This window comes from Cynara cardunculus (genome assembly GCF_001531365.2).
Source record: "Cynara cardunculus var. scolymus isolate 2C chromosome LG 3, CcrdV1, whole genome shotgun sequence".
In the NCBI taxonomy this organism is placed as follows: domain Eukaryota; kingdom Viridiplantae; phylum Streptophyta; class Magnoliopsida; order Asterales; family Asteraceae; genus Cynara; species Cynara cardunculus.
The window spans coordinates 6,797,853-6,816,184 of NC_037530.1; the positions used below are offsets into that span (position 1 = coordinate 6,797,853).

An 18,332-nucleotide genomic window follows, 5' to 3' on the forward strand; every position below is an offset into this window, starting at 1 on the left:
CGGTAAGGGGAGGAGGGGGGAAGATTCTTGAAAAAACTCTTCCTTTTTGTAGATAAATTTCTAGAATTATCTGCAAAACCCAGATTCAAGATCGAAAACCCAAGCTTTGATACGTGAAGATGGAATATAATATGGATTGATGGCGTCTAGAATTAGGGTTGAATGTTGACAGGAAAGAGGCGCTAACTGGTAATTAAATGTGGGTTTTGCAAGTAAAGAATTTGATTTGAATTTGCAGAAAAGCGCGCTGACAAGCGTTTTTCCGGTTTTGCTGATTACGATATACAAAAAAACAATATATAACATGTCCATAATATATATATATATATATATATATATATATATATATATAAAGAGAGAGAGAGAGAGAGAGAGGGGAGAGGGGGTTTAGAACTTTTTACATTTATATAATCAATACAATTCAATCTCAATTGTTCATTTAATTTGATAAATATGTGATTTTATAAAAGTTTTGATTGTTTCTTAATATTAAAGTATTGATCATAATTAATGAACCCTACTGATCTTCTATAAATATTTGAATCATAATAAATAAACTCTCATCATTTTCATAAATATCTCAATTGATTGAGTTGCATTAGTTGTACAAATATGATGGTTTGCATTTGAAATGTCATATATATATATATATATATATATATATAATTTTAATATTTCCCATTCCCCTTGGATCAAGATAATTTAGCCGATAACTCCAATTGTGAGATTCGAATTCAAATTGTACAAATGATTCCTTCATGAATGTACAAAATTTTAGAGAATAGAATTTCAAATTCGCATTTTGTATGAAACCCTTCGTTTTGATGATTCTAAGATCAGGGTTTATTGTCATATACATTTTTTTATTAAATACTATGTTGATGAAAAAATATTATGAAACTTACGGTTAGAAGTGGAAAATAATTAAATGGTTGCGTCAAAAGATTTTAGGATAGATTTTTTACTTTGATGTTTGTTGGTAGGGGTATGCAGAAAATCAACCGATCGAATTGAAACCGACCGACCATAATTGGATCGGATTGGACCGAAAATTTCAACATCCAATTTGGATCGACCATTGCAAGAGTGAGCGCAACTATTTCATCTGGTCTGTCTATAGTAACCAATTCCTTTCTTGCGGTATGACTCTTTTTCCCCTCTTAACTCTCAGGAGAGTGCTCCCGCGGAAAGTTTCCACTAATTCTCGGATGGCAGTCTAGAACCGACCAAAGCCGAACTGAACCGATCAGCATCCAATTACCCATCCAATTAATCATCTGATGATAATCCAGTTGTTCATCCAACCATTATCCAACTATCATTTAATTAATTTATTGTCAAATTGCTTAAATCGGAATTCGTTTTATGCGAGCCTTTGAATTTTTAACTTCCCTTGTGTTGGTTTTAACACATATCAAAAATGATTATTCAATTTATATCATTGTTGGAGAATTGGACTGAATTAACACACCGGATGAATCCAATCTCAATGAATCATCTATTTGATATCCAATGGATGGAACCGAACTAATCCAATCAAAAATAAATATTTTAAATTTGGTTTTATAATAATTGATTTTTATTATAATCTAGCCGGAAATGAAAGGGTTAGTTTCTAGTGAGAATGAGGGTTAACGCGAGAAACGTAGGAGAAGATCTCCGTCTTTGAATACATATTAGAATAAGATACATCAAGGTGCCCGTTTACCAAACGCTTACTCGGGTAAGCGCTTACCAATTCACTTTACTTTACCGCATAAATATGGCAAGTACTAAAAATCTTACTCGATAAGAACAAAAGCAAGAATCGAGAGTCTTATCCGGTAAGTGAGGACGATGACTCTTACCATGGTTAGCGCTTACAGGGATAAATTGTTGCATACGGTCCGTTTTAGTGAATAAAATCTTACTTGGGTAAGCGCTTAATCACTTTACTTTACCGGATGAATATGACAAGTACTAAAAATCTTACTCGATAAGAACGAAAGCAAGAATCGAGAGTCTTATCCGGTAAGTGAGGACGATGACTCTTACCATGGTTAGCGCTTACCGAGATAAATTGTTGCATACGGTGCGTTTTAGTGAATAAAATCTTACCCGGTAAGTAAACAATAGTGTTGAATTGTACCGATAAGTGTAAACTGGGTAAGTATTTAGGTAAACGGCCCGAATCAATTCTTATATCAAACGTGATTTATTAGTGGGTTTGAGATTTAAGGAACCAAAAAGATTTCATCACTTTATTCATACATGCATGGGTTTCAAATTCAAATTGTGGAGGGCTTTAAATGAGTGGGGCCCAAAAACTCAAATATTGCCACTTCCTTCGGAGAATTCAAGATTTCAAATATAAACGTTTCAAAATTTACAACGGAAACTTACAACATAACGTAGTTAATTCTTTTATTTAAATAAACTTTGTTATTGATGTAATAAAAATTATTTAATATTTTAATTATTTATTAATTGAAAATCAAGAATTGACTATAGTTGACCAGACTATTTTTTTATCATCTTAATATTCTACTCGTTTTGATCCAAGCTTTACGATGTCTAATTTATCCATTTTATTACTTACAACAAATTTATAGAAATGGTTGACGTTAAGTTTGAATCAATTCAAGCACTATTAGAATTGTTTGACAGCTGCTGAATAGTTTGATACAGAATGATTAAGTGGTCAGAATGATTAAGAGACTCTCATGATATAGTACAAAATAAAATATAATTGTTTGATAATTGTTTACAATGAAATTAGAGCGCTGAATGGTTAAGGGACGCTCATGATACAAAATCATTCAGATGGTTATAGAACCATTAAGAGGCAAACAAGATTCACCTCTTAACGATTCAGAGGCTGCCTCTTAATTTTTGTCTTAAGTTAGGGCTATCCAGCCAAAACCTAGAGATTTTGTCCGTTTTCATAAAATATCGTGTTTTTAGGAATTTTATGTAAGGTGTTTGGCAAAACACGGCGAGGCTAGAGTTTGGGATCGAAAAGTTTTTCAATGTTCGAGTTTGAGCCCGAACCCGAAACTCGTTTACGGGCTTGAACTCGAGATTAATTGCCTCGTTCGTTGGATCAACCTCAATAATTTTTATACTCTAATTATATAATTTATGAGCATGTGAACATGTTCGCTCGAAAAAGTATATGCTTGACTGGTCTCAAAAAATTCAATCGAGCTTTCGAACGAGCAAGGTCAATCATTAGTGTTATGGAGCTCGATCTGATAGGTTAAACGAGTTTTAACATGTGTTCGAGATTGAGCCGGGTTCAACAATTCTTAAACTCAAGCTTGAGATAAAAGAATTCGAGCTCGAGTAACTCGTTAAATTGTATGATTTATTTTTATAAGAATTATTCCGGTTTTATAGTTGTTAATTTTTTTTTTCAAATATTTAATTAACTTTATAAATCTTATATGTAACGTTAAAAATGGTACTTTAAAAAACAAATCATGTCAAATTGCGGATAATTCATTGAAAGAAACGAATTTGATGAACTCTCCGAGTTGCTCCTTCGAGTTCCAACGACACAAAATGATATCGATTTGAACCACAAGGGTGGTGCATGATTGATTTGAGCTTGGCTCCAAAGATTAAAAGTACCTGGAGGTCCCAAGTTCAAAACCAAGGAGGAATAAAAATCCCCTTGTGGCTACGGAGGTTCAAATGCGGTGACTCCGGGCTATCTGCAAAGCAGGTAGTCGCGCTGGGATTAGTCGGCTCGCATAGCAGGTTGGATATCCAGGTTAATGAAAAAAATGATATCGATTTGTATAACCTTCAAACCCTGATTCAAATTTCAAAAAATGGCATCAAACTCGATCAAGCAAAAGATTCAAACTCTTACCGACAAAATATTTTGAACTTCACCAGCGTTTCAAGGGTGGTTTTCTGTTAGCTAATACTCGTACTACGCTCCAAGTATTATTGAGTTATAGGGCATGCAGTGCACTAGCCATAGCTTATATTGTCGATCGTAGTTTTTAACTGCTTAATTGTATGTCGTGGGTTCGATTTGAAACGATAGTGCATTAGTGGTAAAACATATAGAGTGGATAATCATAAGATGTATCTAAGCAATAATTAATCAAATTACATCATGCCAAAGATTATTTCTATGGCTTCTTTTTTTTTTTTTATTAACCTGGATATCCAACCCGTTATGTGAGCCGACTAATCCCAGAACGACCACCTGCTTTGCAGATAGTCCGGAGTCATCGCACTTGAACATCTGTGGCTACAAGGGGATTTTTATTCACCATCTTCTTTAAAGGCTTTTAGTGATTCAGATTGGGAATGGTCTACTACTACATTTTGCGTTTTGTGACACCCATAAATATGGAAAGAACGATTAATTTAAAATTTTCGATAAAACATCGAATTAGGAATAAATTCATTTCTAAATGTCAACACTTGATTACCTTTAATGGCAATTTAAGATTTAACATCAACAAATAATAATTTAAACTTTACACAGAGTCTAGATTAAGTATGTGTTACTAAAGCCCGTTAATTGTCACTATCTCCAAGGTAGTGATGGCCAAAAACCGGTCCCGGACCGGGTCCTTACCGGTCCCAGGCCTTAACAGTGCCAGTCATAACCGGTCCCAGGCCTTAACAGTGCCAGTCATAACCGGTCTCTCGGTCGAAAACGAAGAGTCCGGTTAACCTGTCCTATAACCGGTTATAGTAAGCCGGTCCCCCCCCCCATCCCGACCGATTAAAAAAATATTTTTTTTAAAATTTTAAAGATAGAGTTTTTTAATACATTATAAAATTTGTAATCGGGTCACTCAAATACACTTTAAAAAATGTGTTTTATTGTAATTAAAATTACATTGTCTTCCAAAAATACATTATAAAATTATTTGAAAACACACTTATTCATCATCGGTATCCATGTCGCATTGATTTGAAGAGTTCCGGTCTATTGAATTCTTCTAATAGTCTCTTGGTCATGAAGGTCATCAATATCGAGTTCCTCATCATCGTCACATTGTGAGTAAGTGCCGTCAGTATCTGTAGTTGGCGGTGTGCATAGTCCCATGGCGATTTCATTTTCTTCCAAGTTTTCTTCCACCGCTTCAATCTCCACCTCTAACGATGTCGTGTGTTGAATTCTATCAACGCTATCCAGATAATCTTTCATTCAGATGCAACACTCCACAGACTCCGGGCTTAGTCTTGTCCGACATATCGAAAGGATCATGCCACTAAGAGAAAAGGCGGACTTCGAAGATAAGGTGCTAGCTTGGATTGTTAGTATATCACGTGTCATGCATGCCAAAACCGAGAATTGAGGCTGCTTTTGTTTCCAAAAATCTAATAAATCAATTTTTTCAAAATCTTCGACATCATTTGTGAGGCATGCGGCCATAAAGTTAGTATGCACATACATATTTAGTTCATCCAAATCGTTATCAAATCTACTATTTTTACATGATTCATTTAAAACATCGTTCATTAAATTAGTCATCAACTCTTTCCGATTTTGACGATGACCACTATAAGAACTAGAACCGCAAATCCACGACTTGAAGAGCTTTGTTATTGATTTCCTTCCCTATAAAAATGTTTATAATGATCAAATAAATCTTGAAAATTATGATTAAACAAACGTTTTTGTTCCGTTAAAAAAGAATTATCCGTAGTCGTATCTAAACCAAATGTCACACTTATTTGTGTAATTAAAACTTTAACACCAATAACATTTAAATACGGGTTTGATGCCGCAACACAAAGAAAAGCAAATGGGATGCTTATAAAATATTTTAACAATTTCTTTTTCATTGAATTTATCAACCTTCCTCAATCGTGATGGTCCTCGTATTGTGCAATCTTAGTTGCCAAAATATATAATTAGTTTAAAAGTAAAGAGCTTGTTGGATAATAAATATCAAATAAAAGTGTTGTCGTATTTTTGAAATCACCTACAATATCATACAATCCTTCAACCACGGCCCAATCAAGATTTCCGATAGAATTGTAGGAGTAACGGTGTTTATAAAATGAAAAAATATAATTTTTTTTGTTTTATCAAATTTTCCATCATAAAATAAATCGAATTCCATCGAATGGGCATATCGAACCACAATCTCAAACCAATGTCTTCGCAATATTTTCTATATTCCGCATTTATTTTCTTACCCTTTGTGAAAATCCGTCGCAACATAAGTCTAAACATATATTACGGGTTTACAAGTATTTAAATCGTCTTGAACGACTAAATTTATTATGTGTGCACAACGTGTATGAAATAATTTACCATTTTATATAGGTGTCCAGTGACACTTTAATTTTTCTACACATATATTGTTATTACTGGTATTATCAAACGAAACACTAATTATTTTAGTAGTTAAATTATAAAATGCAAGACATTTTTTAATAATTGAAAATTGACATGCACCCGAATGTGGCACACCGAACGGTTCAAACGCGATTACACGTTTGAATAAATGTCACGATTACGGCTCAATTCAATGTGCCGTTATGCATATATAAGAAACCAGCAATTCGAATGTTGCACTTCATACATCACAAGTTCAAGAAATGTTGTTAGGCAAAAGAGAATATTTGTTGCATTTCACCTCGACACATTTTCCACATTTTAATTGCATCATGTCTAAGGGTTTGACGACTTACCGGCTTGTATCGTGATTGTAGTGTTTTTTGGATCAACTTCGTAACATGAGGGTTGTCGAAATGTCCAAAAGGCAACCCAACTTGAATGACATATTGTGTTGTCATTTGTCTGTTCAACTCAGCATCAAACGAGTGAACGGCCATATTTGACCTTCAGTGTCAAGTATCGGTTAGCTTGAACGACCATATTTGATCTTCAGTGTTAAGTATCGGTTGGCTTGAATCGCCCCCGACCTCAACCCCGAAGTCCCGAACAGGTTTTTTCTGTGTGCCACCTTAAAGTAGAATTTCCTCCCGCCGTAAGGAGAACTTGGCACAATTTGCATTGTGTCTTTCTTTTCCCGTTCTAGAGAATCACCAAGTTGTATGAATTCAAAATCTCGGACTTTCGTCCGTGTTCGGCAAAAATTTGGACAACTTGTTCGTTTGATGCATCATGTTGTTCACCGGTCATTTTGTAAGACAAAAAATAAAGAAAATTAAAATTGTGAAGCAGAAGCGAAAAATGTATACGAGTCGAAGTCACAAAATATAGGGACAAACCGAGAATTGTGATCGTTTTTTTGCGTTTTGTAAGTTGGTATATAAATCATTCAACCAAGTTACTTATATATAGGGTTTAGAAGGCAAAAAGACCCAAAAACGGTCATATTAACGGCTACTTTTTTCAAAAAAACGACTCCCTTTTGAAAACTGGGCCGGGTCGGGCTGGTCCCTTGAAACTCTCCAAAACCATAACCGGTCCCGATCTATAACCGGCCTCAGTTCCGGTCCTCCGGCAGTCCCGAGCCGGTTTGGCCATCACTACTCCAAGGTACCAAACACGTCCCCAAATAGCTAATTCTTTCTTGTGCCTCTAACTAATACTCAACTTATCACAATGCCATAGGTATCATTCCTCAACGAGGACCTCATGCATATGTCGACAAATAGAAAAATTAGGCTTTAACATCTAGTGAATTCAAACAGTTTTCATCTTTAATATAATAAATTATTAATTTTGGTAATTTTAAAATAAAAATTAAATAAAAGGTATTATGTGTATTTGTAAATCCCATCTCTACCCCCTCCTCATCTCTCTTATTTCATTCGCCCCTAACACTTTCGACCACCTCCCCGATTGATTTTTATACAACACTATGTAAATGATGTATGTTCACACATTGAAATTGGAACATCTTTCTGAAACATGTGTGCACATTGTCCTTGGATCAGTATATGATGAACATAATGTGCACACTTTGTAAATGATGGTTATGTGGTAGGATGACAATGTACACAGTGTGCACACCACACATTATACACAATAACAATAACATCACCAAAATGGATTGAACATTAAGTGAATATCATTGTAAACACATAATTCATTAAGAACGTAAACAAAAATACACAAAATCAACTCGTAAGAGAAAACATAAGCAAAAAAATCCCTTCATGGTTATTGACCAAATAGTGTTTTGGATATTTAGCACCTGAGAAACCATAGTTTTTGACAGCCGCCCTCTCGAGCTCTACCTCATGTGGCAACGAAGATGGTGGTGCTAACCATAAGGGCGGTGACTGATTGGTTTGAGCTTGGCTCCGAAGGTCAAAAGTACCAGGAGGTCCCGGGTTCAAATCCAAGAAGGAACAAAAATCCCCTTGTGGCCACGGAGGTTCAAATGCGGTGACTCCGGACTATCTGCAAAGCAGGTGATCGTCTTGGGATTAGTCGACTCGCATAGCGGGTTAGATATCTAGGTTAATAAAAAAAATGGTGGTGCTATGAAGCAGCTACAGTTGCATCAATGGAGGTTGACTGAATTTAAAGTACCCTTTAGTTTTGTTTAAAAAATAACATGAATTATCTTGAATTCTTATGTATCTCACAGTTTTTTGAGTTCTCAAATGATTGAATACCTGTATATATTTAATTGATTTTGAAGATGAATTCAATCGATTGAAATGATCGATGAAATCGATGGTAGGTCTGTAAATTATAAAGACGGACTAGGATTTAGGATTTTCAAAAAATAATTAGATAAATATATATATTATATAATAGTTAAAAAACATATGTATATATATATATATATATATATATATCGGGTTTTCGGGCAGGTCAGGTGACCCAAACCCAAATATCCCTATTCATTGGGTTTTGGATTTCAGTGCATTCGGCTTTTTGTACAAACACACTGTTTTTGGTTTGGGTTCGAGTTCGAGTTTGAGACCATTTGGGTTTCGCACACCCCTACCCGTGTCACTGGACGCTGCCATACAGTAATCTATACGATTTACATCGCAACCTAAGTCATATGGCAGGTCTGCAAGACACTATTTTGCACAAAACTACGTTTTTTCTTGCTCGGTTTGGTCCTCATGCGCCATAAGAAGATTATTAAATAAAAACTACATAAAGTTAACAATCTAAATACCAAACGACCATGAATCGACTCGAAACATAATACCCAAAACCACATGTGTCACACATTTCCTCTGGAAATTCATTGATATCTTGGAAGTGTAAGAAACAATCAGTCGTCTCTACACCGAATATCAAGCCATTGTATTTGACTTGTTAGTATCCTTACTAAGCCTTTGCCTTGACCTAGATGGTGCATATTACTTCCAGGTAGGGCCGAGCATCAGAGTGGTCGAGCAGGTTCGTGATCGGATTTAGGGGAAGGTAGGAACTTTCAAGCATACTTCCGATCGGGCCGGGGGAGTTCGGGTAAGACTGTAGTGTAGCCTTTATTACTTGTACTATATGGTAGTTATGAAGTATAATTGTATACTTTTTTGGTTGAGCTTCTTGTCGTCATGTATTATTGTCGATATCAGTTTCTTCGTAATATACTGTCAGAGGTCCTATACTCTTTCGCAAGTGTAGTGGTATAACACATAAACATGTATCACAAATCCCATATTTTCATCAGAATTTTTGTGGGAAAATTCTACAATATACAATAGCTGTACATTATGTGCTTCAGTGAGTGTAACAATAATAAACAGCACTTGTGGTACATCTGCAAAACTTGCTACCTGATTAAGTTTTGGAATATATACTTGCAACACATTCAAACAGACAAATATATTTATCGATGCCACGTGTATAGGAGGATTAGAGTCAGGTTCAACTAACGCGAGTTTGGTGTCATCTTACTTGAAGTTGGGTGCGAAGACGAATCATCTGAAACCTTGGCTAGGGACCGATATTGCAGTTTAATGCTCTCTGCATTATCCAATGTCTTCACCACATACCTGCACACCCGATACATAAAACAGGCTAAACAACCACCAATGACTCTTAACAACATGTATTCAAGTGCATATCAAAACTAACGAATTTCCTGAATCAATGACCATAAGCTAAAACCGAAGATGAAAATAGACGAGTTAAGAAAGAAACAAGACTGACCATCCATTCAAGCACTGAGTTGTGATGACAGCCTCGCAACCAACAAAACGCTCTGGTGTCCTCTTGTTTCCCTGGTTCAATGTTGTTGAATTTAGTAAGCAAGCAAAAACATCCAAGCGTTTTAAACGGGATTTAACAAAAACCTTGATAATAACGCGGTCAGACACAGAAAATGGAAACTGAAGGCCTCTGCCTCTTGGTGTGTCCATGAACATTGAATCACCGTGATTAAGCCTGTCCTGCATCCATATAGATGAATCCTATTATGTTAGTTTACAACAGCATTGTGGGCACAAAGAGCGAGTCAGTTTTATCACTTCTATATAAACCAAATCAATATATCCCACCCGGAGGTGCAGTCTGGTTTTTTTTTTTTTTTTGGGGGGGGGGGGGGGGGCAGACTTGACCTCTACCTAAAGACTAGAGCGACTGTTTCTGTGAAGACCCCCGGCTTTTGTCCCTTCCATATGTGGGATGAAAATACTGGACAGCGAGTCAGTTTTATCACTTCTATATAAACCAAATCAATATATCCCACCCGGAGGTGCAGTCTGGTTTTTTTTTTGGGGGGGGGGGAGTTGATATAAGCAGACTTGACCTCTACCTAAAGACTAGAGCGACTGTTTCTGTGAAGACCCCCGGCTTTTGTCCCTTCCATATGTGGGATGAAAATACTGGACCTGCCTATAACTCTTTTCAGAACAATAAGGATTTGTTTTGGCCAATACCAAATGGACCGATTGGAGAAACACAATTGTCACTTCTGTCTGTGGGACTAATATACTAAACCGGGGATATTACTCTGTAGAACAATAAGAATTTGCTTTGGCTAATACCAAATGAACTGATTGGAGAAACGACTTAGTATTCAAAGGTTTTGGATTGACTTGGAATAAACAAGGGCATATCCGGAGACAAAAAGTAGTCAGGAATGTATTTATGGGTTTGGGATCAGTTTTATAGAATTAAAAAAAAGGATGTCAGTCACACGATGAGACGTGAGTGGAGATGGTGACAAGCATCAGGAAGCTTGTATGATTGAAAGTTCAATTAAAGCTCAAAGTAAGTTCTATAGGATGGTGGTTAGACATGACATGATCACTGGGGTAAAAATGATGGGCTGCCAAAAGACGTGCATACAAGAGTGTAGTTGAAATGGGAATACTGAGGTCGATATGTGGCCATAATGAATGGGATTAGAAATGAAGATATACAAGAGAAACCGCCTGAGAAGAAACCACGGCAACACGATCTGAGGTGGTTTGGTCTTCTCCAAGGTTGTCAATTGAATATGTGGTTAGAAGAAGAAACTTGTAACACCAAGATGACGGGATATTGGTGGCTTAGTGTGGTGGTGCCAGCATGCAGCTATTTAAGAACAAAGTCGACGCATGGAATTTGGGCCAACTATTGCAGAATAAAGCTACTTAGCCACTTATGGAAATGTGGACTGAGGTCAGGATGCGGCACGAAGTGGAGGTTTCGGAAATCAATTTGGCTTCATGCCAGAGAGATCGAGAGCCGAGGCAATTAACGCCCTCAAATGCATTATGAAGAAATATACAGAGTGTAGCAAGGATCTACACACTGTGTTCATACACCTGGAGAAAACCTAGGATAGTGTGCCACAACATCTCATTTGGCAGAGCTTGGCAAAGAAAGGGATACCATGGAGGCATGTCAAGGTAATACAACATCTATACGGGTGTACGAGAACATGCGTCAAAACCCCGGTGGGTGAAACAGAGTATTTTCCAGGTGGATACGACTACACCAAGAATAAGCACCAAGTTCATTCCTTTTGTGGTGATTTGGATGCGATTGCAAAAGGCGTTCAAGGGAGTGTTCCATGGTGCATGTCATTTGTTGACATCATTGAGTTGGTAGTGTAGTCGAGGGTAAAAATGAACCACAGACCAGAGCAGTTGAGACTTTGGAAACATAAAGCATGTGCATTAGTCGGTCCAAAACCGAGTATTTATGGTGTAACTTCAACAAGGAACGTTTTAATGAAGAAAAAAGCATCAACATTCAGGATCAAAGAATACCCTAGACGGACAGGTTCAAGTATCTAGGCTTCATGATTCATGAGAGAGAGGTCAAAGATGATGTAGCACATAAGATAAGCGCGGGGTGGTTGAAGGTTTCAGTGTGATGTGTGACAAAAAAGTCATGCTAAAACTAAAGAGAAATTTCTATAAGGTAACCATCAGATCAGCTATGTTGTATAGGTCGGAGTGTCGGCCGACGAGGAAGGCGTATAAATGGAAGTTGGAAGATTCAAAAATGAGGATGTTAAGGTGGACTTGTAGTCAGACTATGTTGGACAAGATACCAAACAAGGTCTTTCAGGTAGAGTCGGGAGTTGAACCTATCACGTGATAGGTCAATCAAAATAGAAAAGATCGTATTGGTTTGGATATGTGTGTAGAAAACAGATGAGGCACTAATGAGGAAAATAAAAGGACGACTAAGGGAGTAGAGAGGAAGGGTAGACCAATGAAAACACGGGAGGAGCAATTGAGGATGGATATGGCGACCTTAGACTTTTATGAGGACGTGACCTTCAAGAGAAATGCTTGAAGACACAGCACTAGGATTGCAGACTATGTGTGTAGCTTAGGTTATTTAGGTGAGGGTAGAAAGGGAATTTAAAGAAGATGGAGAGCGGTCAAGGGGGAGGGGAGGAGAGATGGCACTTAGATTATTTAGGTTAATAAAGTCATGTGTTAGATAGGAAGGTGGTTTTGTTGTTTTTATCTTTCTACTTTTCATGTTGTATTTAAGCTAATCTTCGCTTTTCATGCTTTTCTTGTGTATGCTCCTTGTTGGTTTTACCTTAAGTCCCTCGTAATGTGTCCCTCCTCCCATCTCTGTTCATTGTACATGTTGCTTGTTTGCAAACACTTCTCCATCTATTTGTCTCACATGTTTCCTTGTTTTTTGTTTTGCAAGTCGGGGGTCTTCAGTCTTCAAAAAACATTCTACCCTCTACACCCAGACCCTAACTCTATGTGAGATATACTGGATTCGTTTGGTTTGGTTTTAAAAAGAAACTTGGGTAATAATGCAGAGAAATTTGAGCAAGGGCTTGTTCTTGGATAGGCATATGTGGAACATAATAATTTATGTCCCTAGAACCCTAGGGGTTCGCTTTTTATGCTTGTTTTTGGGATTCACCTACTTATAGTTTTTTGGCTTGATTTTTAGCCGACTCCAGGATAAAAGGGTTGATTGTTATTGCTGTTGTTCATGATACATTTCCACATTAATTAATATGAAGAAAAAAGACAAACCTGCTCTAATCTCTCTCTTCTTCTTTTAGATGCATGATGAACTTGCAACTCTTCCTCTCTACGAAATGCCAAAACAGCAGACCGCAGAGCTACACAAGTAAACCCATAATTAGATCAACCTAAATATAAAGCATGTCAACAGTAGTGAAAAAGCTACATGGGAACTTCATTCATCTCAGAAGTCAGAACTATCAATGACTAATGTCCACTACATTAACAACTTTGGCCTTTGCCAGTTCAGAAATAAAGAAATGTGCAACATAGTTTCATAATCAGTAGATTCTATCCAGTTATAGGTGATATGGTGCCATCCTATGTTCAATTAATCTAAGTGGTATGATACACATCTACTGTTTTATCACACAGAATTTCTTACTACTAAATTTCAATTTCTATAACTATTAAGCAATAAAAATATGAATTTTGAGCTTTCAATAACTACTTAGGGGATAACCTAGTAAGCGCTTACTAGGTTAGAGTCGCCACCCTCACTTAGGATTCTCGGCCATCAAAATGGCATAAATGCATAGTAAGATTGCTAAGCATCTCTTACCCGGCAAGTGCTAACCAAGTAAGAGTCACCACTCTCACTCTCGGTCCTTGCCATGCTCACCCGATTATGTAAGTGACCCGGTAAGCGCTTACCCGGTTAGCATTTGGTAGATGGCCCCTTAGGCTATTGATTTCTCTAACAAGATAGGAAGAAAAGAGCGTTGGATCCAATAATTTGATGTTTCTTACAATGGTAACACTGTAATATAATGCAGTTGCTAGGTCAATCTTGTTCTTCGGTACCTGTAATTTCTCTCCCTATTTAGATTATTCATGAACGACTCTATTCAAGTTCAATAGCTGGTATCTCAGTTATCACATATAAGAAAGCACACATGTAATCCACTTTACGTTCGCAAAACAAACATAAGAGAAAAAAAACAAGCCGAGGACATTTTTATCGACAACAATTGTGGTGAACTGATGCTGAAATAGAATTGCCCATATGGGCAGAAGTGGATGAAATAATAGGGATGAAGATGTTGGTGCTCAAAACCCCATAACATGTTCAATTGCATTGTATTATTTAAAAAACTAAGACAACCAAGCTGGATTAGCCATAAGATGATAAGAACTTAACAATTGATGAAATTTGGTAAGCAATTAAGAAGGGATTAGCAAAATTCTACCATGGATGGACAAGTGTTCTTACATAGATTGGAAGCCACTGAGCCTTCAGACACGGGGTGTGAACAAGTGCAACATACCTTCTGCAAAATGTGTTGTATGAGAAGAAATTCAGCACATAATTTACAAAAACCCGTGGTCAAATAGTATGATTAGCAGAATAACAATAAATACTACACCGCAAATTTACAAGTTAACTTGCATGACAACACTAAAGAAGATAAGAACGAGAGGGGTGGAGTAAAGAAACAAGGGAAAACAATTGCAAGCGTCTCGGTTTCGTTTAATGAGGGTATGCATCATGAAGCTTTGAAGACAGTATCTCAGCTGACGTGCAAACAATCAATCCAGAAGCAATTTCGAAAGAACCAACAAGAAGCTAAAAGTAATCCAGAAGCAGATAACTGATATTAGTTCTCACATTAACATAAGCAAAATTATTATTAAAAAACATAGAACAAACTCAAGGAAGGCAAACAATTAGTCTGTAGCAAGCAAGAAGCTACCAGTATCAAACAAGAAAACAAAAAAAGTGTACAATGCACCAAAGCATTATATGAACTCCGGTCATAATTGGTTAGAGAGCACACCGAAAGAACTATGTGTGTACACAAACACAGATATAATCCACTCCACACACCTAACCTGTGGGGATTTCTCCCAGTTCATCAGTAGATAATGCTATAGTGGAAAGCTAATCAAGTTTACAACATGTAATACTMGTATCAGAGACCGATGATTTAGAACTATATGAACTCTGGTTATAATTGGTTAGAGAGCACACCAAAAGAACTATGTGTGTACACAAACATAGATATAATCCACTCCACACACCTAACCTGTGGGGATTTCTCCCAGTTCATCAGTAGATAATGCTATAGTGGAAAGCTAATCAAGTTTACAACATGTAATACTMGTATCAGAGACCGATGATTTAAACCTACCATCTTCATAACATGCTGCATTCCATCGCTACCAAAAGAATGCCCACAAGGTAATATCATAGCATCATCCATAAGTGCCCCTCTGCACAAACACAAAACGATGAAGTTGCAACAGTTTGCAAACTGTAAACATCAGCAATAACAGATAACTTCATTTAGAGGATACCAGCACGCTCAACCTTGACCTTCAATTAATGAAATGGCTTCTTTGTTGAATATTTAACTTTTCAAGTACAAGGTACACGTGCAAAACCACCATGACATCAAATCATAGCCGGTCAAGACTCAAGATGTCCCAGTTCTATCCATAGTGTTATCATAGGACAGATTATTAATAGCTTACATATAATGATATAAGCAGTGTCATATAAGACCGTTTCTGGAATTATAAACTTTAAGAAAGAGTAGAATATGGTGTGAAGAAGTACAAATATTCCGGTAAGCAAAGGTTTTTCAATATTAATCAAAGATGCAAGGAACTTCCAAGATCAACAAGCCAGCACAAAAGAAGTCCTTTTGAATCCATCGTCACTAGCATGGCAACAATCCGTACCAACATAGACTCATAACCTACATTGCGATGATACCAAAGGATGCAAGATGTAAATTATGCAGGCAGAATGAAGTTAAGTGTCGTTTGATTTGAGTCCTAATATTCACGCCTAGTTAATATGCCCTTTGTTTGTGTTCATCAAGCACGTATATTTTTTTAACAATCACTTGTTATAACATGTCAAAAAAGTTCCAAAAATATAGCGACCTTTTTACTCCTGAGTTGAAGATGGCATTTATTTAGAGATGGGAGATAAAAAAATCTAGAGAAAATCAGAAACACAGAGAAGGAAAAGAAGGGACGAGTAAAGACGGTTTACTGAGTTACAATGACAACTCGATGAAAATGACAAAATAAATGAATTTGCAGAAGCTCACGTCAAAGGATCTGAGAGTATTGCTCTCAGTGAATCCCCGGATTCACCTGAATATGAAACATCCTTTCTTCCACTAAACCCACAACCATTTGCAACCATCACATCTTTAAGCCCTGCTCCAGAACCCTCAGCTCTGTGAAGATACTGTGAATAGTACAATTCACCATCACGGTCCACAAGAGCAACAGCATTCTGGTACTGTCCCACCTGTCCTTGCTGATGATTCTCACTTGAACTGGGTCTTACACCATTTAAATCATTTCTTGAAGGCACAACACTTCCTACCTTCACTACTTCCCTGCTAGAACCTAACACCCAGAAAAAGAAAATCAAACCATACACAAACCAAACAAATCCTTTCCTTTCAAGGTGAAATCTTGTTGAAAGAAGAGAAAACAAGAAGGGAATAGAGTCCTTATTTCATAATATTTGATAGACTTGCTAGCATGATTTATATTATTATAGACACTCAAGCATTTTATGTAATCCCATGATTAGATATCTGATCTCAGCATGAATGAATTCATATGGTTCCATAATCACTAACACAAGCATACAAAAATCCAGCAAAATTTGATATGAACTTCTGCGATTAAGAAAGCATCTTCACAATTAAACAAGAAACTGATTTCAGAAAGTTGGTTCGATGCATCTAATTGAATTATAGACAAATGAATCTTCATGATCAAAAAAATTAAGTAGACACATGAAATTTGAAATTCAACGTGACAACATTTTCTAGAAAACTTACCAAAAGAAGAAAGATGATTCAGTTTCGCATTCCCATCTTTCTCGCTGCTATGCCCACTAGTATTACTACTGTTATTGTTCTTATTATCGCTACTATTTACAAGCCCTTCCACATCATCATCATTGTCATTACCATCCGATCCATCACCACTAGCAGAATTCGAAGCCCTCCCATTTCCACCATGCCAGTTCTGGAGACCACGGTGGTGGACCGGGCCGGGGTTGTACATGCTCTGCCGGAACTCAGTCGTGCTTTGCGTTTGATAATATCGGTGTTGATGATCAATGAAACCAGTAAGCTCACGGGTGGCTTTACCGTTGTTGCTAGTAGTGCCGGCAGCAGGACGATCAGGTCCTGAGCCGGGCCGTTGGTTGGGTGGGTTGCATACGAAACCTGAATTGGAGTCGTCTTGGAAGAGGAGCTGAGGATGGTTGCTGTCGAGACGGTGTGACAAGACTAACCCAGTCTCTTCAGAAGCCATTTTTAATGGACACCAAAAACCCTAACCCTAATTCTGATTCAAAATTTGCAGGGGTTACAAGATGATCAAATTGAAAATGGGATTAATAATTTGGGAAGAAGTTTGACCCAGTATGCGGAGAAATTGAAAGGGTCACTCCATTTTCGTAGAGATTTAGATTCTTATTTTTCACATGGAGAAGATTAGAGTGGGATTAATGAAGAACAGGTTAAGGGCGTGCTTTTTTTACTCTTAACACCGGTCTGGACCAGCAATCGTTGTTTCTTTTACATGGTAAGCGGTTTGAATAATTTTATTTTGAGTAAATTATGGATTTGGTCCCTCTGGTTTCCATTTTTTGGGATTTGGTCCCCATAACTTTTTTGTTCCAAGATAGGGCCCAGAGTTTGTATTTCCATAACACATTGGTCCCTGCCTTTAACGACTTTTACACCCATCCGTTACATGGTGAGCATTTTGGTCATTTCCCATATTTCTTGTCTTTTAACTATTTTTTAATTAAATTAATATAAAGAAACCAACCCACCTATTTCCCTTAAACACATGACTCGTTTCCATGTTTCTCCTTTGCTGTTGGACACCCTTGCAGAAACTACCTTAAGCTAACCACCAACATTGCATCTCCTCTCTTTACTGTTGATCTCCACCACCCTTAATGTAAACCACCATGGCCTTCTTCCCCATTGTATCCCTCT

General features: G+C 37.1%; 1 protein-coding gene across 1 annotated transcript; it reads right to left on the reverse strand.

Moving 5' to 3' along the window:
* Positions 1–9,549: 9,549 nt before the first annotated feature.
* On the reverse strand, positions 9,550–17,876 carry LOC112510461 (U-box domain-containing protein 62-like). Its single transcript, XM_025115882.1, has 8 exons — positions 17,157–17,876; positions 16,407–16,713; positions 15,477–15,558; positions 14,558–14,615; positions 13,354–13,442; positions 10,201–10,296; positions 10,058–10,128; positions 9,550–9,900 (listed from the first exon to the last, which is right to left on the reverse strand). The coding sequence occupies exons 1-8, from the start codon at positions 17,635–17,637 to the stop codon at positions 9,777–9,779; spliced, it is 1,308 nt and encodes a 435-aa protein (XP_024971650.1). The 5' UTR covers positions 17,638–17,876; the 3' UTR covers positions 9,550–9,776.
* Positions 17,877–18,332: the final 456 nt, after the last annotated feature.

Bases quoted from the DNA above. Each gene is read 5' to 3' on its own strand.
- LOC112510461 (XM_025115882.1), bottom strand. From the start codon at position 17,637: ATGGCTTCTGAAGAGACTGGGTTAGTCTTGTCACACCGTCTCGACAGC. The intron at 15,559-16,406 runs GTGAGCTTCTGC...GTGTTTGTGCAG, and splicing joins ATACTCTCAGATCCTTTGAC to AGGGGCACTTATGGATGATG. The intron at 13,443-14,557 runs GTAAGAACACTT...TTACTTGTGTAG, and splicing joins CTCAGTGGCTTCCAATCTAT to CTCTGCGGTCTGCTGTTTTG.